The sequence below is a fragment of the Falco rusticolus genome, chromosome 13 (assembly GCF_015220075.1).
Source record: "Falco rusticolus isolate bFalRus1 chromosome 13, bFalRus1.pri, whole genome shotgun sequence".
NCBI classification, from domain to species: Eukaryota; Metazoa; Chordata; class Aves; order Falconiformes; family Falconidae; genus Falco; species Falco rusticolus.
In genome coordinates, this window is record NC_051199.1 from 19,695,748 (window position 1) to 19,722,732 (window position 26,985).

Below are 26,985 nucleotides of genomic sequence, written 5' to 3' on the forward strand. Positions count from 1 at the left end.
CGTGGATCAGAGCTGGAAAAAGGTTAGCTGGGAAAACAGGAAGTAGCTCTGCTGCCTCCCCACTTGTGCACCACTGAACTGGGAAAGGGAACCTGCTCCCGTGGCTCAATGCAGAGCCAGATGGGAGCACAAGGCAGGGGGTAAACCCTGGACAAACGTGGGCTTTGAAGGCTAGGGACCCCAGGGAAGGAGGTGTTACCACTTGTAGCAGTGGTGCATAAAGTTGTATGTGAACAAGGAACAGAAATAAGGGAAGTATTATTCTGCAGACTTGCTCAGGGAGAAAGGGGTCTGGATGTTTGTGCTCATGCAGTGCTGGGACTGGGTTCCTGCATGACTGGGAGTGCTGGTTCCCATGACTCCTCCAGCACTGTCCCAAGTGAGAAATGCGTTTCACTCTTCAGAGTTGAGCAGCTTCTGGGGCCGTGCAGAGTGGCTCCCTCCAGGGGCTTGTCCTCGGGGCTGGGGCACAGGCCAAGCCCACATGGCCACCGACTCATTTCCCACCCCTGGGCAGGGTGTCCTTGCTGAGGTGGCTGAGGAGCCTGCACCTGCCATGCCTGAAGCCTCATCAGTCTCTGAGAGTGAGTGACTGGAGAGATGAATCAGCAAAGGATGGAACCAGAGCATGAGCAGCAACAGCAGCAGAACAGCACGCCCATGCCCCTGCATCTGCACATGGGGGACACCGTGGTTACCTGGGGAACACCGTGTCTGCAAGCTGGATGTGAGCACCATTGCTCTGGGGCTGGTGTTTCTCCTTGTGAGAGTACCTGGTGAGGGATGATGGAAGCAGTGTCCTGAAAGGTGCATCCTATCACACAGACTTCATCCAAGAGCTACCTAATCAGCCTGGAAGTAACCGTTGCTTCCTGAGGCCATGGGGAGAGAGCAAAAGCATTGCAGTAGGGAGAAACTGGAGCAAGGCTTGTAAAGTGCTGGAAACAGCTAAAATACCCAGGGTGATATAGCCTACAGCCCAGTCTGTGTCTGTGAGGGGAGAACCTGGGGCCAGGAAAAGCCCCAGGGAAGAAGTAAGTTAGAAGTTTACTCCAGGATTTAGCTGTGCTTTCCCTGCCTCTCCTCTCATTTCAGGTTCCTGAGCTCCAGGCAGGGTTGGTCAGTGGCAAACTGTCACATGGATGTCCCTTCTCTAAGCAGTGGGGCACTTCTGGTGTCCCCTGTCCCTCCAGAGAGACTTGTGCCACCTGTAGGGAACCTGCTCAGCCTGGCATACCTGCGTGGTACCCAGTGGCACAGGATAAACATCCACCAGCAGCATTCCCCTGTTGCACTCTGCTCACCATGGATGCTCTGCTCCTTGCAACGGGACCCCCCAAGTCCTGACACCACATTCTGGCAGCTGGGGAGGTGCCAGTGCAGCAGCCATCTCTTTCATTGCCCATTCCCTCTGGCACAGACGCAACACGAAGCACAGGGCATCTGAACTACAAGGAGCTGTGGCGGCTCAGAGCTCAGGCAGAAGTAATGCATCCTCCCTTTTAGCAGGTGAATGATGCAGTGCCCAGCATCTTGCTGGTAGGAGGTGGCACCAGGGACTCCTGCAAGTGGCACCCTAGGGCAGGTGGAAACCTAGGGGGACACAGACAGGGTGGCCTCATGTCTTTGCCTCCCCTTCTCAAGGCTGCCAACTGAGGAGCAGCAGTGTGCTGAGAGTGGAGGAAGCCCAGCAGTTCATCTGGCAGAAACCCTCTGCTGAGAAGCGCTGGAGAGGCCCAAATGAGCAAAGAGTGGAGGAATAGCCTGTGAGTCAGTGTCCCTGCTGTCTGCTTAGCCAGAGCCCAGGGTGTGGGAGGGAGGGAGCAAAAAGGAAGGGTCAGGAAGCAGAGTCCATCTGGCTTTCATGTTTGCTGACTTACTTGTGGGCTGCAGTTTTCTTTTTACCTGCAGGACTTGGTTCAGTGCTCAGGGAAATCTTGTGTCAGCCACAGAGCTGTTCAGGCATGCAGGAGGGCTGGACAACATGAGCACGTCCTGGCTGTTGCCTACCCCTTCTCTCAGGGGCAGGAGCTCCTCCAAGGGTGCTTGGGGCAGACAGACTCCTCTCTACACCTGGCAAGCGAGCATCAGCCATCCTGGGTAAGCTGAGGACAGCCCCCTGAGCCCAGACACCCTGTTCCAGGGTTCATTGCCTGCCCCTGTCACCTCTAACACTGAGTGGGGATAGCCCCAACCAAACCATGCTCCCTGCCAGCATAGAATGGGCCAGGAAGAGATGAGTTTAGGCACTAATTGCATCCCTGACCTTGAACTGAAATGACACACATCTCATAGCTCTGTGGAGGCACCAAAGAATGCTCCAGGGGCATCAGAGCTGCCACCAGGCACGACATGTGACAGGAAATCAGCCTCATGCTAGGTACATAGTTTCTCCATGCAGACCCCCTGTATTCCTCCTCATTGCAAGTCTCACCACCCTGGGGATCCCCTGACACAGGTCCCACTCAGCCCTGATGAATGTGGAGCCCCAAAGCTGTCTAAAACAGGACCAAATCTAGAGCTGCCTGCCAAGGCTTAGCAATGCCTCATGGGCCATTGTCTGTGTAGAGGGGAAAAGCCAGGGAGCAACCAAATGCTCAGAGAAGACAACAAACAGAAAAGAGAGAAGAGCTAAAAGTGTAGGAACAGGGACAAGGAGGATGCCCCAGAAAGCAGAGCATCCCCACCACACTCATAGTTCCCAGAGCTGGTGGATGCTGCCCCATGATGCTCTGTCCAAGCACATCCAAGGATGAGGGAGTAAGAAAACACCCCACAGTCTATGCATTTTCCTACCCCTTGCCCAGCCACTGTTAGATACTGGGATTGATGGGTCTCCAGTCTAACCCAGTCCAGCCTCATTTCAATTTTTGTGAGCTAATTTCAATTTTAAAAGCTCCCCTGGAATTATATCACTACAGAAAATGTTTGGCCTGGATGCTACTGGCCTGCAAGTCCCTGGTGAAACCAAAGGGAAATGTGTGTGCAAAGCCTGAGGAATATTTATCAGGCTGATTTTGAGTTCAGTTCATTAGCAATTACCTTGATTTGTCTTCCCCTGCTCTTGCCAATTTACCAGGGCAACGTCTTGGAAATTTGCCTCATTTGGAGAGAACAGGATGTAATTAGCCAGATAATCTGCTGATTCTTTTGCCAAGCTCTGTGTGCCCGGTCTTGACATGGGCAGTGGCTGTGCAGGCTGGATCAGACCTGATTTCTGGCGCTGCTTATGCACTTAGTGCCACGTAGGCAGGAAGGAAGATGCTGTCCTGCCCTCAAGCAATGACAAATCCACCTCTTGGATTGTTCCTCAAGCTGTAACCCCTGGGCTGAAACCATCTGGGAACTTCTGTTCTGGGGTTAGCTTCTTTGCCAAGGCAACAGGATTCCCAAGGGTAAGAGGATACCTATTTTTTAAAAGGATGGGGATGATTTATTTCCCTAGAGCAGGTATTTTCTATTTTCTCATTGTGTCCATCCTTGCTGCTTTATTCCAAACCACTAGATAAGGTCAAGCAACACAGCCGCAAGGTACGGCACAGCAAGGGCTCAGTCACAAGTTGCTGGGCGCAGATGGCACCACATAAGTGATGCTTGAACATTTTAACTGGTAAGGGAAATTTCAGGGAATACCCAGTGCTGCAGAGTCCTTCAGGAGACAGAGGAGACTGTTTTCTACTATGTCAGTCATGAACCTGCAATTCAACCAGTGAGAATCAATGCTGCACGTTGCATATTACATTCTTCTCCCTCTCACCAAAGACCCCTCAGCACATAGACTGTAGGTCTACAATTGAGTTGTGCGTCCCTTAATTTCCCGTCACCAGGATGGAAAGGCTATACCACGTGCCTTGGGCTGATACGTGTGTGTCAGTTTCCACCCTGGGGAAGGGCCCTGCATTGGAGGCAGGGGTGCAAGTGCCCTGTGTTTCGCTCAGGATCACAGATGAACTGTGTATGAGCCCCTTGAGTCTCTGGCTTGAGTCAGTGGGTAGGTGCAGAGTTGCCAGCAGATGAGACCAGTGAGGGCCAGAGCAGGGGGTCATAGTGGGTCAGTTTATGGGAATGAGGGACAAGAATCCAAGAGAAGCTGGTGAGAAGACAGAGCAGGGGCTATGAACACCTGTCCTGTGTGGAGAGGGGCAGAAGTGTGACAATGGGGCAGGGCAGTGAGCACCAGGTTGTGCAGCACCCGGCACTGGTAAGGGCCCTCCTGCCACCGGGCTCGGGGCTCTCCACAGCCCTCCTGCTGCCAGTCCGTTAGGAGCTCCGTGGGGAAGTCTCTCAGCCTGTTTTCCTGGTTTTGAATGCAGGGGTTGTCACACAGTTTTCTCTAGCTGAAAAATGAGCAAGCAGCAGTGCTGTGTGAGCTGTGCCAGGTAGGAGGGACTGACGCAGCACTGTCACTGGCAGCAGAGAGATGCAGCAGAGGAGGGATTCAGCCGATGGCATAATTTCCATGCTAAAGACTGTATGCGGCTGACCCCCTTCTGAAGGCCAGGCCAATATTGAAGCAGATTGGGAGGGACAACCAGACCTGCATGAGGGCAGAGCCTGGGCTGGGGCAGGGGTGGCTGTGTGGGATCAGGATCCATGGAACTGACAGTACCTGGGCAGGGGGCACAGCCAGACATCGTCACCTGGAGCACCCAAGGAGGGGCTGCTTGGCCAGGCTGGGGAGAAGACAAATGCCACCTTCACCCCCAGAAACCATGTCTGCTTTCCTCCCCCGCCTCTGAAGTGTCTCTGTGTGGGCTCCCAGAGGTTCCTCAGGGACTGTGGGTTTTGGGGATAACTCCGTGATGGAAGGCGTGTGCGCTAAAGGGCTGGTTGCAGCAAGGCTATCCCTTGCAAAAACAGCAGCTGGACATCTGGAAAAGCAGCACAAACGCATCACAGCTGGGAAGAGTATCGAGAACACGTAACTGTTCCCAAACCTGGAAATCCCGGGGGTCACACCCGAGCACTACGCGCCCCGAGGTGACCCGGGGGATGTCTGTGCGGGAGATTCAGACCTTCCCCTGGCCTCTGCCCTGCTCCCGCGGGCCCTGCGGGCCAGCAGCGCTGCTGCGGCCCCTGCGAGGGGCCGGCTCCCACAGCCCCGCCTGAAGAACGCCCGTTCGGCACCGGCGGGCCCGCGGCTGGCGGAGGGGGCGCCGGGCTGGGGAGGCGGCGAGGAGCCCCCGCACCCCGCCGGGAGCCGCCCTGCCCGCCTGCGCTCTGCGGGGCTGGCGCACGCAGGGCAGCGGGGACCCGCCAGGGCCCGCCCGGCTCCCCGGGGCCGCGAGGGTGGGGCCCGCGGCCGCCGCCAGCCGCGCTGTCCCCGCCGAGCTCCCGTCGCTGCTTCCGGCGCCGACCCGGAACCGGAAGGGGCGGCTGCGGCAGCGTGAGGAGATGGCGGCGCGCGGCACGGCGAGGCGAGGGGCTGGCGCGGGGGCGGCCCGCGGCACCGACCCGCAGGAGGAGCCGCCGCCCCCGCTCCAGGCCGTGCTGGTCGCCGACAGCTTCAACCGCCGCTTCTTCCCTATCTCCAAAGACCGGCCGCGGGTAAGGAACACCCCCCTCCCCCCCCGGCTGCTGCCGTCTCCCCCGGGCCGGTCCCTCCGGGGCCGCCTGTCCCGGTCTCCGCCGTCCCTGGCGGACCGGAGCGGGCAGGCCTCTGCCGAGAGGCGGAGTGCTCGCCGGCAGCGGTCGCGCTGTGCCCCACCGCCAGAGCCCCGGGCTGGGTCGGGCGAGGCGAGGCCCCCCAGCCGCTGCCGGCGGGTCCTGGGGGGCTGCTGGGCCTCAGCGTCCGCCCGGGGCTCGGGCAGCCCCCCCGCGCTGTGGGAGCCTCTGACGAGGGGTTGTCCTCGCTTGTAGCAGTCTCTGTTCCCCTCTGTAGAGGCAGTGGGGATCCAATTGCTGCCTTGGTGCTGTTTGCTTTTCCATATGGCGAGGCGAGCTGTGCTGCTTGCTTTTCGTCTGTCACTGATGCAGCAGCAGCAGTGGGTTTGGCAAGCTCGGTTCTGATAGAGGAAAGAAACAAAATCTTTGTGCTTGCCGGCAGTAATGGATTAAAGAATATGGCCAGAAAAATGCATGGGGAAAGCGCTTTAATTACCCAGATCAGAAGGCTTTATGTTAAAGGAAAGAGCGCTTCTGGAGAATTTAGATCTGAACGAGTCTTACCTCGTTTGCTGATTAAATGTTTGTGGAGGTCATGATTATACACGCGAGCTCGGGCCTGAACCGAAACAGCAGCAAAAATTAATTAGAGAACAGTATGAGATCACTCAGTTGTGAATCAGTAACTCGGTTTAAAAGTGTGGCTTGAGTCTCAGGTCAAGTAAATACTCGCTTCACTTTAGGTTGGTTTGGTGGGGTTTTTTCCCCTTGTTTAATTCTGGACACTCATACTCCTGTGGCTTCATCATTCATGTCTGACAGGTTTTTCTTGAAGCAGTTAAAGCCTGAGTCAGGGAATTGGCACTCTGGGATTTCAGCCCCTGCCTCAGTCTTTCATTTGTCTGAGTCTTCTTGAAGTTTTGTATGTCATAGCTTCGCATTTTTTTTATGCCTTCCTATCTGAACTGGCATCTGCCCCTATAGGAGATCATAAATTAGCTCTTACTGTTTAGGTAAACTCTAAAAATTTTTGATAAAAAGTGGTGGAGCAGTTACTTGTGTTATTTTTTTTTATATTACTGATACTTTGTCCTTAAGTTGGAAGAGGCTGTTGCTGATGTTGAGGTACAGAGTGTTTATTCAGCTATCTGTATGGTTTTGGGTTGGTTTTTTTTTGGTTGTTTTTTTAGGCTCTTTTACCTATGGCAAATGTGGCCATGATTGACTATACCTTGGAGTTCCTAACAGCAACTGGAGTGGAAGAAACCTTTGTTTTCTGCTGTTGGAAGTCAGCTGAGATAAAAGAGCATTTACAGTAAGAATCTCTTCTTCTCTTTAGCTTTATCATGGAAAGGATTCTACTGTCCTCCAACAAGCCTCAAAGGTCTCAGTGATCCTTATGAAAACTCTGTGCAAGAGATTCCCTTTCAACAATTGTCTCAGTATATGTCAAAAAAGACTATTCCTCCTGTGAAGGAGTGTGGTTGTTGAGTGTATTAAAAGGGTTGAGTGATTTGGGACTTCGTTTATATTGGCATTTAACTTTTCTTGTCTAAAAGCAGGGGTTTCCTGTGGGTAGCCATGTAAATTAGAGTACTTGCCCTTTGCATTATGCCATGTCTTGGTGTGCAATGCAGGAGCGTATGGAAACAGCTCTCTCTGCACCTTTGCCTCTGCATGCTGCAGGTTTGCAAGCTAAAGAGAAATGTGCAGTCTTTTCCCTGCCTGAGTGTTGTGGTTTAACCGTGGCTGGCAACCAAGCACCACACAGCTGCTTGCTGCGAAAATTAACTCAGTCCCAGCCAAAACCAGGATACTGAGGCACTGCTTTCCAAGGAAAAAAAAAAGTTTGGGTTCTGTGTAACTTTTCCTTTTCCTTTGTCAAAACTTGGCTCACAGTAGAATTGGGTTTCCCTAGGTTTCCGTAAGCTATGGTCACAAAGTCTAAACCTCTTCAGTTTATCCGCTGTGTGCAAATGAGCATGCCTAAGCCTATCAATAGTGGGCTCACTGTAACAGGATTCTCCTTGCATGGATTTACAGATGTGGCATGCACTGGGGCACTGTGTCCTAGTGTGTTCTCTATAGAATAGCCTCTTTATGCCTTCCTGATGTGTTTTTCTCCTCCCAGAAAATCCAAGTGGTGCCGCCACACCTCTCCCAACACGGTGCGCTTTGTGACTTCTGACCTGTACCGCTCCCTTGGTGATGTGCTACGAGACGTTGATGCCAAGTCCCTTGTTCGTTCAGACTTCATTCTTGTCACTGGAGATGTGGTGTCCAATTTCAATATATCCAAAGCCCTGGAAGAGCACAAGTAGGTGTTGAAAGAGTGTATGCTTGCCTGGTGTGCTGAGACTCTGGGCTCTTAACTCTCTGAAGAGTCATTTTTAAACTTCTGCCCTTCTTTTTCAGGTTGCGTCGTAAGATGGAAAAGAATGTTTCTGTGATGACGATGATATTCAAGGAGTCTTCACCTGGTCACCATGCCAGGTGCAAAGAGGATGACATTGTAATTGCCATGGACAGTGCCACAAGCCGTGTCCTTCACTACCAGAGAACCCAGGGGCTGAAACGATTCCACTTTCCTATGGTGCGTCTGGAACTTGACAGGTGGAAAAGGGCTGTGGTAGTGAAGCAGCCCATCCCAAGGAGGAGGTCCTCCTTGAGTGAAGGCCAGGGAGCTGTGCTTGCTGCTGCTTTTGGGGGAGCAGGTGGTAGGAAGTTAACTCTTCGTAAACTGGCCTTTTACCTTTAACTTTTATTTGAGGCTTGGTGAAATTGTGTTGGGATGCACACATTCGGGACTTGTTTCACAATTTGAAGATGGGGCAGACATATTTCTCACAATTCAGGTTTTGCATTTGTTTGATTCCTTTTCTCCATGTGAAACGGGAGTTGAATGATTTGTGCTATCACAGTGGTTCCCAAATTGGGATGCATATACCACTATTGTACACAAACCATTTTGAAGTGGCACTGAGCCTGTCACGGAGGGTGGAATAACAGCAGGTGGAAGGGGTAGTACCTCCTATTACCTCTGCCTGTAAACACCTAATAATGTAGAAAATGCTCTGTAAATGTCTGTGGAGGCACTTTCTCCAGTGAGATAGATGGATGTTTTTCTTTTTTCAGCTCAAAACTAAGACTGTGATTATATGGCATTTTCAGCCCCAAATCAGTAATCAGTAGATTATTTTTTACCTTCAAATGAAAACACAGATCACTGTAGGAAGCCAAAAAGGAAAAAACAAACCAAACAACAACAACAACCCACAGCTGTAAAAACCTACAGGGCATATGGAAGCTGCGACTATTGCGTTTTGATATATCAATGTTCTTTGCACACTTGTAGCACCCAGTGACTAAGGTAAGGAGCCTCCTGGAGGAAAAGTGATTGTTCAAAGTACAAGCTGTATCTTGGAGAGCTGCACTGTGTAAGGATGAGGGCAATCTTTGCTGACTGACTCTGTATGTGACCAGGCTGTGCCTGCTAAGCTTGTATCTCTGTAGATTGTAGATTTCTCTGATCTTCAGAACTTAAGCTAGTTTAATTATTCAACCAATACTGCCCTGGCTTATAGAAGGCATTTGGGGTTTGGTACTGTATGAGGCACTCAAATCACTGGAATTTTTTTCTCTTTCAGAGTCTGTTCCAGAACTCTATTGAGAATGTTGAGGTGCGCCATGACTTGCTGGATTGTCATATCAGTATCTGCTCTCCGCAGGTGAGCTCTACCCTTCTGAGGGTCCAAAAGTCAATCTGCATTGCTTCCTTTGTCCTGCTTGTGCAGGGGATGCAGGTGGCCTGAGTGTAGTAAGTTTGGGAACCAGAACTCTCAGCTTTTCTCAGTGATTGAGCTGAGAGCCTGAGTGATCATGTGGCACTCCTCCGTGGGCTGTATGGGTGCTCAGTCTGTATCTGGCATCCCTTGCTCGAGCCCAGGCAGAACTAGACAGTGGATGCATCAGTAGACTGGCTGATTTGGCGCAGGATGAAACTATTCTGGAAAATAAGTGCTTTCACTTTGAGTATATTTACATCTGTGGAGCAGAGGTGAAGGCTGTGCTATGGAAAAATGTCAGAATGCAAGCTGGTACCATGTTAGGGTAACATTCAGGGTTATTCCAGCCTAGGCTTGCTAATACCTCTTCCACGTCTGAAAAAGCTGGTCTACAGCCTTCCTTTGAGCGTGAAACTACAAAGTGAGGCTGGGCAGATTGCTTGGAAATGTTAAAGCAATGTTTGTCCCCTTCTGAAAATCAGAATCTGTTCATAGTCTCCGCTAGGAGTAGGAGATGGGAAGGTCAACACTCCTAGCAGAAGGATTCAAAGCTTTATTCAAGGCAAGAACATCACTTTCCTGTGCTATATAACACTGCTCTCTGAGAACCACTGAACAGCCATTAATTGTCTGGCCTCTCTGGCAATATTTTCTGCTAACTGTATTATTTCCTTATGTTCTGTTCCTGGCAGGTGGCTGAGCTGTTCACAGACAATTTTGACTACCAGACGCGAGATGACTTTGTGCGTGGTCTGTTGGTCAATGAGGAGGTAAGGAGAGGGTTGTTAGAAGGGAGATCCTGTTGCCTTGCATTAGAGAATCTTCTGACATGCTCCTCCCTCTCTCTCAGGTCCTGGGGAATCAGATCCATATGCACGTAACGACAGAAGAGTACGGTGCTCATATATGCAATCTGCTAATGTACGAAGCTGTGTGCTCTGACATCATCCGGCGCTGGGTTTATCCTTTGACTCCAGAGATGAACTTCACTGATGACAAGAATCAGAGTTACACCCATTCTAAACACAACATTTACCGAGGGGTGGATGTTAGCCTTGGCCATGGCAGTGTGCTGCAAGAGAACGTACTCATTGGGCAGGGAACGGTCATTGGCAGCAACTGCTCTATAACAAACAGCATTATTGGGCAGAACTGTAGGATAGGTGAGTAAAAGAATGGGGGGGCATGTAGGCCTTGCCAGGCAAGGGTGCAAGTTGTTGGGATTTAGTTTTTAATGTGCATTTGGCTCTGAGAGAGGATGGTAAGTGGGTATTGATTGACTTCTAATGGGAAGAAAGGAGAAAAGTTTGCTTTTCCAGCAGAGGAAATAGTTTTCAGGGTACCATAATGATGATGAGAGGTGGAAGGTACTTCATGCAAGTAAGTTGTTTTGATAGTAGAGAATGCATGACTTTTACTGATCTAGCGTTATTACCTACCAACATCCTGCAAATAAGGGACATCTGTCTCTGTTTTTGTGAACTGCCTGGTACTCCTTGCTAGTCTTGGCTGGAATTTTTTTGTGATTTGGCTGTATTTATGCAAAACCAAGAAGTCAGTTGTTACTGTCAGCTTGTTAAATCTTTGTAGAGATCAAACCTGTCTTTTAGCTTTGGGTAAGAAGTAGCTGTAGGCCTCTAAGGCCAATTTTTACCTTTCATCTAACATCCGTCATGCATCAAGGGCACTGGGATTCAGCAAGATGCTTTCTAGTGGACTCAGCAGTGTGGGAGAGCAACACACTCCCTTGCTCAACGTATTTGTGCTTGGTGATGCATAACAGGTGATAAAGTCATTTTGGATGGAGCTTCTCTCTGGGACAGAGTACACATAGCAGATAACGTGGAGATCTGCCATTCTGTTATCTGTGATGAAGCTGAAGTGAAGGAGAAAGTAAAGCTAAAGCCCCGCTGTGTCCTCTCTTCTCAGGTGAGCTGTATTTATGTCTGTTCTGCTTTTTGTCTGTCTTGGCAGGTTACTAGGCTTACACTAGACCATACCAGAATACCAGCATGCCAAGGCTACTCCAAGCCTTTGTGCAGAGGTGGGGGATATTCTACTGCTCCCACCTTTATCTTATTTTTTTTTGGCTAGGGTAGTGTGATATGTGATCGAGCAGTGCTGATCTTTTCAATTATACTTGTTAGTATACAGCTTGCCTGGAGCAGCCGTTGTCTGTGCTGGTGGAGATACATGGGGGCAATCAGGGTATTTCTTCATTAAGATATGTTGCACATACTTGCAGGTAGTAGTAGGTCCTGGCATCACTCTTTCTGAGGGCACAGTGATCTCTCTGCACCCACCAGATGAGGAGGAAGATGATGATGACCAGTTCAGTGATGATTCTGGCGTGAACAAGCAGGAAAGCAAAGTGAAACTAAAAGGTATGAGGGTCTTTGGTTCCATGCACTCAGGCTATGCAGAGGGCTTTGCCTTGCATGATCTTTTGGGGTCTTTCCCTCCCCCGTTGTAGACTCTGCAGTGCCAGGTTGAAGCTTAGTGCAACATTCAGCTTGGAACATGTTTGTTTTCAGCAGGGCAAGCAAGGATATTCAGCTCAAGTTGGACAGTGAGATGTACCTCAGTATCCCAGTATTAAAATCTTTGGAGACTCAGCTGTTTTTCCATTTTTCTTAGAGTAGGGGCCTTGTACGAGACAATAAGGTGAAGCTGGAAGAGGTGTTCACAGTTCAAGGCAAGTTGCAAGATCTATGTCCTCATACCTGGACTGTGTCCAAGGACTTTGTCCTCGTGAAGTGCTGTTTCTACCAGTCTGGGTTTGACAAGGGATCTAAACACGGTCAGCTGAATGTTGCTGCTGTAGGGAGGAGTAAGTTTGTCACTTGTCAAGGCAAGTGAGAAGATAAAAGCTGAAATATGTATGCATCTGCAGGAATCCCAGCTCCCTCTTGATGAAGGATATTCAGGGGCAGTAATGTGCAAGTTATACCAGTCTATTTCAGGTTTGCCTGTAAGCAGATCCAGTACATCTGCCTCCTAATCACTGTTTCTTTTTCAGGTTACAATAAAAAGGATGTAGGCTCAGAGGGCAGAGGCTATCTCTGGAAAGCAAATGACAAGAATGAAGAGGATGAAGAAGAGCAGAGACAAAGCCTATGGGGTGAGGAAAAGTTTAGTGTAGTCACCTGGAGGTGGACAGATGGACCTGTGTCAGGGAAACTGGCTGAGTGGGACACTGGTAATTTTGTCTAGAGTAAGACCTGGGCTTTGTGAAGCAGGCTGGCTCCAGATAATGTGTATGGAGGCAAGGTGAGAGGTGAAAGCAGGTGGTGGACCAGATTCTCTCTTCCTGTGCTCTGTGGAAGATGTTTGTTGTGTATTTGACAGAAGCTAACACACAGAGCTGCCTGTGGTGTGAAGGGTGCACTATGGGATACCAGGCCCTCCCTTAGAGGGAATATGCTTTGGCTATTCTGGGTACTGCTGGCTTTCTTCCTGCTAGTGACAGTGTCTGCTGACATTGCTCCATCGTGAGTCAGCAGTCTGCATAAAATATGTCTGCTTCTGTCCCTGTCCTTTGTTGTCTGCATGCAGACTCTTAAAAAAAGTCCCATTATCCCAGTGCCAGCTGTAGCATTCCCTCTGCAGCAAATCTAATCATCTGGACCCGCAAGCAGAAGCTTCCTTGCAAGGACAGATAGTTGCTGACTTAGTTGGGAAGTCTCTGGGACACCTGGTTCCTTATGCATATGACAGCTGCAGCTTTCGAGTGTTCAGTGCTGCATCTTTTCTTCATCAGGCCCAACTATGCATTCAGAGGAAGAGAGCGAGTCAGACAGTGACCTGAGCATGGGCTCTGAGGAGCCAGACAGTCGGGCAGCATCCCCTCAGCTAGATGACATCAAAGGTGAGAGATGGTCTGTTAAGAAGTATGGTGGGTCTGCAAGATAATGCAGTCAGTGTGAGATTTGTGCTGCTTTCTCTAGGTGTATTGGAAAATTTGTGGATGTCTGTAATATATTTGTTTCCTGACCTCACTTCCTGCATTTTCTACAGAGTTCTTTAATATGCCCAGTATTGTTGTTGTGTTAACCTGAGGCAGCCAAGGATGAGGAACCAGTCCTCCATCTTTTTCACTCCTGATCCTGGGCCTTCATGAAAGTGACCTCCCTGAGTTGTCGGTTTAGGCAATGACGCTGCCATTTATTTAAACTCAGAGATTATGTGATGGTCCAGCAGAGTTTCCCTGTCCAGACAGCTTACTGCTGTGACCATGCTGGCAAATTAAATGTTTTTGTAGGAGCTGCCTCTTTTGGCAGATAGGCTTTGGTTTTCTGTTCCGCTGTGTTAAACTTACCTGGATTTGAAAAGAGTTCAAGCCAAACTGGGGGGGGGGAAAAAAAAAAGCCTTTTTCATGTTAAAATACCTTCCCAAAGAAAATTAAACTAGTAAATTTTAAGTTTGAATTCACATCTTTAGTTAGGGGAAGATGAGGTTTGTCTGAATGAGAAAGGCTAGATTGTGAAAGTGTAATAGAAATTCTGCTCTAAAAGGTTGCACAGATAAATAGCTTTGTGCTGGTTTGTGTGGCTAGATCAATGATACCTAGTAGGTAATCTCCTTTATTTAATTATATTCCACTATTTAAAAGTATAGTTGATGTGGTTTTGTACCAGCTTACAGAGAACAAATAGACATCTGTGTCAGAGTGCTTGCTTTGTTAAGAGCATAGAGTTTCTTCAGTAATGAACAATTTGAAGAACCTGTGCTTTTCCTTGTCATGTCTAACTACCTGTCCTTTTTTACATTAGTTTTCCAGAATGAGGTTCTGGGTACATTACAGAGGGGTGAAGAAGAAAACATTGCCTGTGACAACCTGGTCCTGGAAATCAACTCCCTCAAGTGAGTGTTCCCTAATGCTGAACAGTTGGGTTTGAGAGCAGATATAGAAAGAAGTGGAGAAACTATGTGAATACCCGTGTTTGGTTGTTAAACACTAATGTTATCAGTACAGAGCATGAGAAATGCGGGTTAGAGGTCATAACTGAATGACAACAGAAACTGATGGAGAACTCCAGCTGCATCTATAGGATCCTCAGTGGTTAGGCTTTTCCTGCCCCGATTCTGTAACGAGAGATTGAATTGCTATTAAGTAACTGTGGACTGAAGACAGCGAGCCACTTCTTGGCACAGGCTGCCTATAAGTTCATGCAGGGGCTGCTGCTCTGTGCATTGCAACATTTGGCCAGCTGCTTACAGCTGGGGCTGTGCTGGGGCGGAGCTTGTCCACTCTTTTTTACAGTAGCAAGTCTAAAGCACATAGAGTGTCTTTTACCTAGTATTTCTCAGATACAAACCCATTTCCCTTCTCTTGTGCAACAGTATTCCTACAGCACTCTAGTAAATGTGAGGGTGCTGTCCCTGCAGCAGCTCGTTCCACAGTGATAGCACATTTTCAGGACTTGTGGCCTTATGCAGGGCCTGATGCAATGCACGGTGGTTTTGTTGTCTGAATACTTGGAAAACCAAACAAATAAAAAAACAAGCCTGAAAGACGAAAATCAAATTTTCTGCTCTATGTCTGTGAAGATAGTGTGAAATGTTGTGGGGGTTTGCCTTTTTCATTGCAGGTATGCGTATAACATTGGCCTGAAGGAGATGATGCAGGTGCTCAGCAAAGTGATCCTGGAGTTCCCACTGCAGCAGCTGGATGCAAACCTGGACTCCCAGAACTATTTCTCAGCATTAGTTCCGGTGAGTCCTGCTTCATTTGACTCTTCTTTGGGCTTTTCTCCTAGTGTGTAGGACTCTGCCTGGATGCCCCAAGTAGTTCCTTGCTGAGAAGACTTTTTGGTGAAGCTAAAACCACCTGAACTCCTCGAGTTCATGAACCTCTTTGTCTTCTGTAGAAATAAAAGTGAACTGTAATTATGCTACCTGCTTGACAGAATCAGCTGAGACTATAGGGGTGGGGAGCCTTACTTCAGTACCGATGGTTGTTTCTGTTCCCAGTGAGTGATAGAATAAGTGCATCACTTGTAGAAGAGAAAAGAGAGGGACTGTTAGAGATGTTTTACAGCCTTGTATTCCAGAAATCCAATTCCAGTTCATCATAAACCTTGTCTCTGGGGCATCAGAGAGTGCTCCTCTCCCAGTGGGATCTATTCCAAGGTCTTACTTGTCTGCATACTTTTAATTAGTGCCAATTTTTTTCCAGCCAAATGCAAAGCCATGATATTGTTGCCTTGAGCGAAGATAGAGGGTTCTGTTGCGTCTCTAAAGAGACGGGTTGTATAATAGGGTGAGAGCAATTTCTATTTCCTGACTTAAGGGAGACAAAATAGGGTAGGATTTGCTTTAAAAAGCAGGCAGTCTTATCTTAATGGTTTTCTTCATCCAAGCTGAAGTTGTATTTTTGTCTCTTTGCTATAGTTCGCTTATGTAATTGAGTTTTTCAAACTCTGCAGGTTACAAAGGTGCTCTTTTGGGATGAATGGGTTTGGGAAGGACTAGTTTAATTTGTTTAGGAGATGGAGCTAAAGAGGAACACTAGACATCCTCATAATCCTTTCTGTGAGGAAGTATGTACTTTCAGTTGATGGGGAAGTGTGGAAAACTAGTTCTTCTTTACGTAGGTGTAAGCATGGCACTTAAGTAATTTCCTGGACATGTGGAGATGCCTTCTGTAGGAAACATCCATGTGAACTGATCTGTTCATCAGATGGTTTAGTGAGACGTTGCTGTTCACTCTGTTTAAATTCTGCTTGCTTTTGTTCATTTTCCCAGACTTTGTTGATTGAATAACACGTCCTGTCCTGGAAAAGGAGAATTAAAGAAGGAGAACTGAAGAGAGTGTTAGAACAGGTGTTAGACTTAAGTGGAAAGCATTATATCTAGACAGGAGGTTGTGTGGAGTTGGTAGCTGTGTAGGACGTTTGGGTTTTTTTTTTCCCAGCTAGGCTATGGCATCTCTTTCTGTTTCCCAGATTGGGCTCCTAATCTAGCATGAGTAGGACAGGAGAAACTTTGTGTCAGAAGACATTCTAGTCTGGGATAAGGGATGCTACTTAAATGCATAGTTTTGTGTAATTGCCCAAATCCCTTTAGAAGCTGAAGACAACGGAAGTACATGAAGGCCTTAACTCTGGGTAACTTTGTGTATATTTCATGGCAGAAAAGCTGATGCTCATGGTTAACAGCAGAGACAGGAAATCAACTTACTGACAAGTGATAATAATCTAAATGCAATATTCAGGGTGACCGTGCCCTGTGTCATGGAGAAGTGGAATTTCTCTAGGCAGGGAATTGTATGGCACGTGTATTTATGAAACTGATATTATCCATAGATTTATCAAAGAGAGCTAAGTGCCAAGCCAATTAACTGTCATGGTAGCCAGTTTCTCCAGATGGCCCTTGTAAAGAACAACGAGGAAGTTTCTTAGAGAGTCCTTCTCCAGGATGGTTTTGTGCCTTGGTGTCTCTACTGCATGCGGAATTGTTGTGCTGGCTTTCTGTACCGAAATCAGCAGGAAGGCAGTATCCTGGTAAGGTGTACTGGTAATGTTGAATTGCACACATGATATTAGTCACCATTACGATAACCCGATATGTTTGAGCTGAGATGTACCTCTGATGGAGGCAGTGAATCAGCCTTCAAAGGCTTATTAAACAGACATCGATGGTCTTCCTGGGCAGCGCTGCTTTGTATATTTACCAACAGTGCTCTGAAGAAAAGAGACCAGTTCTTCTGGCAGAACAGAACATGCATGTTTGTACAGCATCTGAAACAGTGGCTTTTCTGCAACTTGTGGTTCTCTAGTTAGTAGAAAGTACCCTCCATTAATTTACTAATACTGACTTACACCCTGAGAATCCCAAGTGCTAGTTTGGTATAGGTTAGTACATAGTGAAAGCATGTTGCTGAAGTGCGTAGCTATGCAGCTAAAACTGCCTCAGTCAAGAGCAGTATTAGGCTGAGATCTGCTTATGATGGTTTACATATGGCAAAGTGTTATTTTGTGTGAGATGGGGATACTTGCCTTCCAAGAGTGGTGAATATCAGAAGACCACTGAACTTTACAGAACTGTTTTATGTTTCTAACTCTTTGTACCTCAAGTCTGACTAAGAGATGCTGGACAAAGATGTGATGCTTGTGTAAGAGTGATGGTAGAACAGTCCCAGACACCTCAGGAGGGGAAATTGTGGAAATGCCATAGTTATGATGTATGGTTTTACTTGAAACCACAGTATGTGCTCTGAAATGCTGGCCCCTGAGCATGAAGCTCTTAAGTGTTGCAGCAATTCTAGGAAACAAGCATCTGGTAAAGGATATGCCTCTGGGTATATTTCAGATGAAACATGGAGGCTTGAGAAATAGTTACCCAGTTCGATGTATGTCAGGCATCTTGTTCAGCTCTTGTACAAGTTGGAAAGCAGAGATGGTATAGAAAACCAAACCTTTCCTAAAACTGTAGACTTGATTTGAGCAAATGTGGCTGAAGCTGCTGATAAACTGAAAGTTTCGCTTCTGTTGTCACTGAAGCAGCAGCAAACAAGGTTACATAGGTGAGGATGTCTGAAGAGAGCTGGGGAGGCAATATAGCAGTTCAGTTTGCTGAGCTGGCTAGTGTCTGCATTGCTGCCCAGCAGCTAGCATGTGTGGTGCACCTTGTCAGGTTTCTGTTAGGGAGCCTTACTCTTTTGCAATGTCATGCAAGTGAACACAACCTGGGATCGCTTATTCAGGGACCAAATGGATCTCTGCTTTCACTGAAGCAGTTTATGGTGATTGGCACAGATGCTGTTACGGTGTGACAGGCTGGAATTACAACTTCGTCCCTTGTGCTTTGCACATGCTTCATGATGGTGTTCTGCGCTGGAGGTAGGGGTAAAATAGGCCTGCTGCCAGATCTGATGAAAAAATGAAGCAACCTGTCAGAGAAATTTGCTAGACTGTAGATTGTTTTGAGGAGTTACTCAGGTAGAGTCAAAGCCTGGAAAGTTACATTGTCCGTAGGGCTCTGTCAGGTATCTTTCCACATTTTTCAGTCTTTTATTCAATCTAAAGTAATTGCAAGCTTCTAGTTCCCCAGTTCAGATTTTCATGAAACTCCAAAAACAGCTTCTCTGCTCGTACAGGCTTATTAGGGCTGTTTTTGCTAGGGGCTCTGTGGGGCTGTGCCCTGCTTTCCCCGTTAGCACCAGTTACATACAGTGCATGTTCTTGGCCTGAGATGGTATATTTTTTCTTCCTTCCCTTTCCCAGCAGTAGGCATACTGGATTGAGTCCTGGGGTTGTGAGTGTTTATAGCACTGCTTTCTTTATAAACAACTTCCTTTCAGAAACTCACGGATTCTGGTTAGAATTGGGCCAGCTTACGATTTAAAGGCATTAACAGAAAGGTATTACGAAATATTTCTTAGCCTGAAAAGAACTTGCTAGTAGCTTTATTATATTTGAAGTAAAGAATTCCAAAGGATAATAAAAATGCAGGAGATGGTTGTAGAGGAGGGAAGAGTGTTTAGAATTAAGCATTTTATTAAAGACTAAAATACTTTCTGGAAGTATGCCACACAACCCTCAGTTTTTTGTTGTGATACGGTGATGATTAGGATCATTCTGTACTGTTACTGTTATTCTTTGAACCAGTGGATGTACTACTATACAGATCAGTTAGTACTAATCCCCTTCTTTGTTTCTGCTTAAGGCATGCAAATTCCAGCATGGTTGCGTAGCAAATGTGTCTGAAGAGGTGATGGAGTGTATGTAGTACTAGGGAGCAGCTGAGCAGTGTTTCCTAGTACAGGCACCTTTGGTAGTCCACACTAGCTTGGGGTTCTAGCTCTGCTATATGTCCTGGAGCTCTTTTTCTGGCAGGGCTACTACCGGGACAGAATAATTCTGGTTAACCCTGAATGTAGGTGACTCAAAGCTGCTTCATTACACCCTAAGCCTCTGTGAATTACCTGTTTCCCTTCAAAACGAACCAGATGTATTCTGTAAGGAGACACTTTTGAAGGCACAGCAAAACAGTATAACTGTAAGGGCATGCCAGGGATGTAGTTGCAGTAATGCCTGCTGTTTAATTAATCCATTTTAAAAGATGTGGAACTCTGATTTAATTTCCTAACTGTTTTTGTAGGATGGTCTGGTCATGACCTGGCCAGTGAGGAATTTTTTGTATTGTATCCTAGTTCTGATACCTTTTAAAATAGTTACGGACAGGGGTCTAAGTATCTTTATTACATTACCTACTATTCCAGATTCAGGTCAGTCTGCATTGCTTTGCAGAGCTTTCCTTGCTGCTTACTTTCCAGATATGTACAACAAGTGGAAGAGCTGTGGGGGACTTGGACAGAAATACTGTTTGAAGAGGCAGCACCAAAATCATTAAACTAAAGATTTCATAAAACTAAGCCTCGGAGGAGAGAACTGAGATCAGCTAATAGTGCAACAACTTCTTGCCCTTCATCCCTGCTACCCATTCCCTGCAGCAGACTCCAGGATTGACAGAATAAGCCTGTCAAACACACAAACATGTAACGTGTACTTAGGGGCTGCTCCACTGCATTCCTGGTTTAGGGGTGGCTATTTTGCACTGTCCATTTCTACTCAGCTGGTAATTATCCTGGCATTGTCTTTTTCTCATTTTTCTTATTTGCTTTTCTGCTTTGAAGGAAGGTTCCACTGAAATGTCAGCTGCTTTGTAGGGGAAAGGTTTGAGTAGCAAATGTGTGTACCTCTTCTGATCCATCTGCTGTGAAATGATTTTCTGTAAGACTCCATTAAACACATTTATTGTGATAATCCAGTATTCCACCCAGAGAGGCAAAAGCAAGAAAACTAACAGATATCCTCAGAGCTGCTTAGTAAAACTAGGTCCTATCTGCATATGTGAGACTTAACAGCATCTGTTTCATGGACAGAGTGGGGCAAATATATTAAGTGGTCAGCTGAATGGTTTCTTAAAATGCTTCCCTGGGTCAGTTTCTTAGCGCAGCACAGCTGAGGAAAAGCAGGGCTGAGTGCACACATCCATCTCGTAGCTCAGGAACTCTTCTGTGTGTTTTCCCTGCAGCTGTTGAAGAACTGGACCCCGTTGTTTAAGAACTACATAAAACGGGCGTCAGATCACTTGAATGCCTTATTTGCCATTGAGGAATTCTTCTTGGAACATGAAAGTCTCTGCACATCAATAGCTAAAGTGAGTATCTGCTCCCAACTCGTGAGGACCTGTTTTTGCTAGATTCATTGTGAAATGCATCCTGTTTGCATCATTGGCTTGTCAGCTTTAGAGGAGAGAATTTTTGGGTCTCAGTGGAGAGTGTGTATAGAAAATCCATCTATAACAATTGCTTTTTTTAAAAAAAAGAAGTCTGTGTCTGTTTGTGCCTCTGAGGGACCACAGCTGAGGGTGAGTATTAATTACCAGCATGCAGCCTGAAGGGAGCTATTATTTTGCAGCTTCTAACCTGGATGCCCTTGTTGTGTGATGCTGGAAGAGGTGAGGCCAGAGGCTTGCTTAAGGAAGAGCTTTTCTTCATTTGTCTCTCTATGGTCCCTGGGATCCAACTGCCAAATGGTTTATCCTGCTTTAGAGTACAAAACAAGCAAAGCTGGGAATAAGGGTGGGATTTCTTATTCAGGCTGAGCTAGTTATGAAACTGGCAATAAAGGGGAGCTGACCTATCTCCCCACTTCTGAGAGTTTTCAGTATATTCCTCCTCACCCTCCTTCACAAATATTTTGTCCCTGCATTCCTTCTGCCCTGTCACACTGAGAGCATTTGACTTGGATCGGAAGTCTTTCCTTTAGCAGTGTCTCAGGAAAACCCTGTCTCTTTTGGAAAAGCTCTCCTAGAGCCTGCTTAACTCTTGGTTCCTTAAGAAAGAGTAGTCCTAACTTCTGCTACCAGTGCTTCTGGCTAAATGGCAAAGCACTTAGGACTGTAGCCAAAAGCCTTCAGTTTGGTGAGCCAAAATGTCCTTGAAGTACAGCAATGGTTTGGCATGTGTCCATTGTTCTGGGGGCCTGAGTTTCCCTGGAGGCTGGGAATTGAAGTGACACTTGATATTTGGAGTTGGCAGCCAGCTTTGTCACTGCTTTGCCGCAAGGAGACCGACTGCAAAGTGCTTGCTCTGCCTGAGCACAAAGGCACCCTGAGAAAGCATGATTGCATCTTACCCTCGCTGCACTGTGCCAGAGTTTGAGCTGATAAATGACCAATTGCTTTGACACCTGCCATAAGGCAGTTTTAAGAGAGAACTGGCAGGAGAAGGGAGTCTGAGGCAGAGCTGGATAGATTAATACTCTTCTGGGCACATGTCACCGTTGTGTGTATGTGGGCCAGCGTAAGTTGTTTGTTAGATCTGCTTTGGGGATGGGTTTTGGGATGCTTTATAAAAGAACTTAAGTAACGTCTTGAACTGACATCCTCTGCGGCCCTTCGTTGCCCACAGCTCTCAATCATACCCAGCATTCTCAGAGCTGAAGCTGATGGGGCTTGAACTCAGACTCATTATGTGTCATAGCACGTAACTGTCAGGAACATAAGGCTTGGTAGGAGAAGCACAGTTATTTTTAACAATAAAAGCAAAACTAAGCAGACTGAGTGCCTTCTGTTGAAGATGGAGCCGGGAATCACAGAGTACGTGCAAACTTTGTACTTGGATACGTACTAGGCTCAAAAGACTTTATAGAGAGCCCTGTTGCTCTTTTCTAATCAATGCAGGTGTTGATGACCTTTTACCAGCTGGAAATTCTGGAAGAAGATGTAATTCTCAATTGGTTCTCTTTGCGGGACACATCTGACAAGGGAAGGCAGCTTCGTAAAAACCAGCGGGTAAGTCCCAAAGGTGTTTAAAGAGGTGGGGGGAGGGGGAGGAGAGGGACAACAGCTGCTGAAAGAAACTATGAGTGGGTGCCACTGTTGCCTTCTGTGGAGCAGCTGCCATTACATGGTAGGCCAGTAATGCACCAGTGCATTGAACACTAAGCAACACAACTTTTTTCTCCAGAGCAGACATTTCTGTGCATTCTGCCACAATCCTGTTTGGATGGGGAATAGAGGTAGTAGGAGAGGGAGACTGGTTTTAGCAGGGGCTCTGTAGCACGAGGCCAGCACTCTCTGGAGTAGTAGCGCGGCTTCTCTAAGCCAGCACCCATTTGAAATGGGCTTTAGGCCAATGCCCTGTGTGCTGGCCCCATGCAGTTCCTTTGAAGCTTTCATTCCTGGCTCGCCAGTCCCTTCACATGTATTTCTGAGCGTTTGCTGTACTGAGTGGTTTCATTTGGCTTGTTGCAAAGGAGCACATAAACTTCCCCCCCTCCGTCAGGCAGAACTTTGTGCTGCAGTTTGGCTGAGCCCTGTTCCAGTCCCTTTCCCTGGATCTGGAAGAGGAGCAGGGGAAAAAAGCAATCTCTGAAGAACTCCAACTTTGTTTAAAACCTTTGCAAAGTCAGCTCTTGGTATAAGTCAGCAGTGCTTTCAGCTGCTTTTCGAGCCCAGTTAAAAGGTAAAATGAGCTGCCTTTTCTTTACAGCAATTTCTCAGGGAGTAGGATTTTCCCAGCAGTTTTCATAACATGTCTTAGCTAAAGTGCAGCTGTCATCTTTTCTCCCTCAAGCTCTGAAAAAACAGAACTTTTGTCTTTTTGCTGAGTGTTGTGGGGGAATTGTCTGACTGGAGGAATCTCCCTCAGGAATCTAAACAGTCTGTATTTGTCCATGGCATCCCAGTTGTTTTACATCTAAACTTTGGTCTCTCCTTCAATCTGCCTCCGTTTCCATATCTCCTAGAAACACTCTTTCTCATGCATAATAGTGGTACTCACTGACACAGTGTGGTTGTTGAGCGTTCTGTTTGGTGTCACTTGTTACCCAATTACATTGTATTCTCTCTGCAGCTCCAGAAGTTTATCCAGTGGCTGGAAGAGGCAGAGGAAGAGTCGTCTGATGGCGACCAAGACTGACAGGGTGGTTCGGTATGAGAAGAGGCACTCCCTCTGCCTTTCTGGGCTGAGTGGGCAGGGCAAGATCAATGCCAGTGCATGGTGTGTAGATGTGGGGCCTGACATCGAAGTGACTGACAATCCCATCATAGTTGTGTGTTCCCAACTTTGCCACTTCCCTCCCTCCCTCACTTGCCTAGTGCCACCTTATGTTGGATGGTTGGAACCCAATGTCAAAACCATAAGGGAAAAGCAGGAGGTGGTGATACCTAGGATCCCTCTGGAGGCTGGATATGATATACTATAAGCTATCTTTTGGAAGGTCTTTGTTACTAATACAAAGGGAGAAAATAGATGCAAATGTGTACAACGCTCTTATAAATTTAACTGCCAGGGTTGTGGAAGACTGGTCATATAGCTAAGTTATTTGGAGTCATTGTTGCTTCTGTAGCTAAGAGAACTCCTACTGAAGAGACACTGGCAAGGTTGGTGAGTTGGGAGCACATGGATTAGGATCTGGAGTGCAGGACTCAGATTCGGGAGTTCCTGTGCCTGAAGAAGATGCAGTTGTCTGAGGATGCCCAAGGCATTTTGAAGCCTAGAAGGCACTTCTGTGATCTTTCCAAAAGGGAAAATCTTTTGCCATCTGCTGTGCTAGGATCTAACACAAGGTTGCACAGTAGAGTTGGTAAAACATTGTGTTTCCCCCTTCCGTAGAGTAGGGGATAATGCGTGCTCCGTTCCCCCTGCGGGGGTTGGCTAACAGTGGATGTGCACTGACCAGTGAAATGCTGCATGGATCACTACATCTTAGATGTGATCTGTCTTCTGTGTGTCCCCAGCTTGGCAAATGCTTTAGAAAAGTGTCTGTTCCTTTATTTTTTTTTTATAAAAAGGTAGTGGAGGTGCCTGGCTGCTTCTGCTGCACCAACCTCACTTGTGCTTTGCTCTGAGGGCACTGACCACGCCAGCTGCTTTAAGGAGGATGCAAGTTCCTAAGTTCTGCTCCAGTGTGAAAAGGAGCAAATGGTATTTCCTTCAACAGCACGTGCTTTGTGTTTCCACATGACTTTAGTTACACAAGCTTGCTTACTACATGTCCTTTTATTTATTTGAAAACTTCCCTTCCCTCAGCAGGGAAAGTGCTGTAAAGTTCAGCAGCCGCAGAGCAACTCGGCATGCAGCAGGGAATGAGTGTGCCTCTGGCACTGCGTTGCCAGCACAGACAATGTGTGGCAGTAATAAGGCGTTTAAGAACAGCTTTCTTGGAAGTGTCACTGTGCTGTGTTCTTTCCTGCTGTCAAAGAACAGAGCACAAAAGGCATAGCAAAGAATCAGCTTGTGTTCATAGGTTATTTGTTGGATGTGCTGACCTTGCCTCTGCCCCTTCAGGAGGAGCACGGAATAAATCCTTTGGGGGGGGGGGGGGGAGTGCACTGGAGCTGCCCACTCAGGATATTTACTTGGCTGTTCTGTGGTGTCACAGTTGTCAGTGAGGGGACAGCGTTAGGTGCTGGAGACCAGGGATACTGCCTCCTAAAAACTGACGTTCAGGCAGGGTGATCTTGTGCACTCACACTATCAGTTGCCAGGATTGTGCATAAATGTGCTTGTTTTCTGACATTGCAAACTCAGTCTTGTAAATGTTGGGGAAATAGTTGGTACCTGAATTTTCTGTATCTGCAAATATTTAATTCAGGGAGCAAATAAAAACTATCCTGGTGTTACCGGCTTCTTTGCTTTGTTTGACTTTGAATTGTATGTCTCCAGTTGTGCCACATGCCTGAGCAGGGCTTAACTGGTAAGCTAAATAACTCATTGCTACTTTTTCCTCAAGAGATTTTAAGCGCATAATAGGTAGGTAGGTAGGCAATCTGCAGGCCATTGAATCAGTATAAATGTTCAGTGATAACTCATGACCTCACTGTTTACAAGTAGAGAACAGTTAATTAAAACTTCTGAACTTAAAATCCTGAAATGGGTGAGGTTTGGTTTTGTACAGGATTATGTTGCAAAGATGAACCTTAAACCCTGTGAAACCTGTTATCCTTTGCCATGATGAGAATTAGTGGGAACGCTGGCTGTTAGGTACTGCATTGTGTCCTCCTGATGTGGGGGAGTAAGAACTGGCAGAGAGGGGGAAGGACAGCTGCAGAGCTCTTAGTAAAACCATTTACAAACCAGCTGCAAGACTTGGTATTTTTAAAATTTCTTTGGACATCTTAAGTATTTTTTTCCTTTTACAATGTAAAGATGGCTTAAAAAGTAGGTTTAACATACTGTTCTGTAAATGACTCAATTTTGCCAGAGGCTCTTGATCCTTTGTACCAAGTTTTTTCCGTTCTTTCCTCCTTTGCTTCATAGTAGCAAGCTTGTTCATGGTGTGAGCTGCTTGCTTTACCCAGGGATTAAGATCCAAGGGGACAATGTTGCTGTGTGGCCAAATACCCTTATCCTTCAGGCCTTGGTGGTGTGTGGGGGGGGGTGGTTTTACAGGTGCCGAGAACAGAGTAGAAAAAAGGAGACAAAGTAGGACATTTTATATTCTCCAAGGTGAAGTTGTGGCATGGCACAGCATCCTTACGGGCAGGTAAGTATATACTTTTTAAAGGAGCGTTAATTGCATTGCTTAAGTATAGGGTGGGCTTGATGTTTTCTGTTGTCTTCAATCAAGATTTGTATTTGGTTGGAAGACTAGAAATGCCTTTGAGACCAACCTTGACTGCACAAACTGCATCCATCTTTTTGAGCAATGTAAGAAGTATTTTTATTTTCTTCTAAGGCCATAGTAGTCAACTTGTGTGACTTTCCATCTGACATGGATGGGTGGGTGGATGAATGGCACCTGGTGTTCCTCCATCAAACCCAGAACTTCAGTTAACAATAGCGTGCCTTTTAGAAAAAGATAGTAGTTTTGTGCTACTTAAAGGTGTAAGCGATGGAACTCAAGTACATCCACTTCTGCTTCGGGCTGTTTCAAGATGCACTAAAATGCCTGGAGCCTGTGTACTCTGTAAGGAGAAGCAATGCTATCGATGCTGCAGTTTTTAAATGTAGACATAAGCCAACAGGCTGTTCAGAATCCCCTACTGCTAATTTATTTGGCTCTGTGTTCCTCCATTAGGAGTGAGTTGTACTTCCCAAGACCTCTGTGAAAAGTTAAATCAATCTATTGATTTGAGTCTGTTCAATCACTTGGCCTGCTTTAAAAGAAAAGGCTGCTGTAACAATGAGACTTCATCTGCTACCGCCATGGGTGTGAGTGTGTGTGACACTCTTCCTCTGGGCTGCATGTGCTCCTTTGTCACCAAAAGGGCAATTTTTTGAAGTGCTGAGCTCCCAAAGGTGTCTAGTACATAGAATGCAGGCTCCAAGGTGCATCCACAGCTGTGCTGGGAGGTGGGCGAGAGAGTGGCCCTCTCGGGGGAAGACTTCTCATTCTTTCACAGGAGCCCAGCTTTTGGGGCAGGGAGGTGTTGCAAAAAGACTTCGAGATTAGCTCTGTCAGGATTGGCACGGTAAGAAAAAGCTTAAACTAAATATTTCCATTCCTGACCTGGATTCTTCTTTCCAGGTATGCTGGCTTTTACCACAGAGCTCCAAGCATGAGCAAGTGACAGTCTTCCAAGAGCTGGTGTGGAAACATGGGAGAGCCTCATGCCTCTTACAACTTCTGCTAACCT

At 47.0% G+C, this 26,985-nt stretch overlaps 1 protein-coding gene across 1 annotated transcript; it reads left to right on the forward strand.

Annotated features, from left to right (window-relative positions):
• The first annotated feature begins 5,369 nt into the window (after positions 1–5,369).
• EIF2B5 (eukaryotic translation initiation factor 2B subunit epsilon) lies at positions 5,370–25,034 on the forward strand. The gene is made up of 16 exons (XM_037407000.1): positions 5,370–5,547; positions 6,795–6,919; positions 7,736–7,921; positions 8,020–8,197; positions 9,252–9,332; positions 10,082–10,159; positions 10,240–10,552; positions 11,173–11,318; positions 11,635–11,773; positions 12,409–12,510; positions 13,150–13,257; positions 14,163–14,253; positions 14,982–15,105; positions 20,431–20,556; positions 22,084–22,194; positions 23,258–25,034. Exons 1-16 carry the CDS (start codon positions 5,395–5,397, stop codon positions 23,321–23,323), a joined length of 2,127 nt encoding a protein of 708 aa, XP_037262897.1. The 5' UTR covers positions 5,370–5,394; the 3' UTR covers positions 23,324–25,034.
• Positions 25,035–26,985: the final 1,951 nt, after the last annotated feature.

Excerpts from the sequence above, each read along its gene's own strand:
- EIF2B5 (XM_037407000.1), top strand. The coding sequence starts at position 5,395 with ATGGCGGCGCGCGGCACGGCGAGGCGAGGGGCTGGCGCGGGGGCGGCC. Across the intron at positions 6,920-7,735 it reads GAGATAAAAGAGCATTTACA|AAAATCCAAGTGGTGCCGCC; the intron begins GTAAGAATCTCT and ends TTCTCCTCCCAG. Across the intron at positions 22,195-23,257 it reads AGCTTCGTAAAAACCAGCGG|CTCCAGAAGTTTATCCAGTG; the intron begins GTAAGTCCCAAA and ends TTCTCTCTGCAG.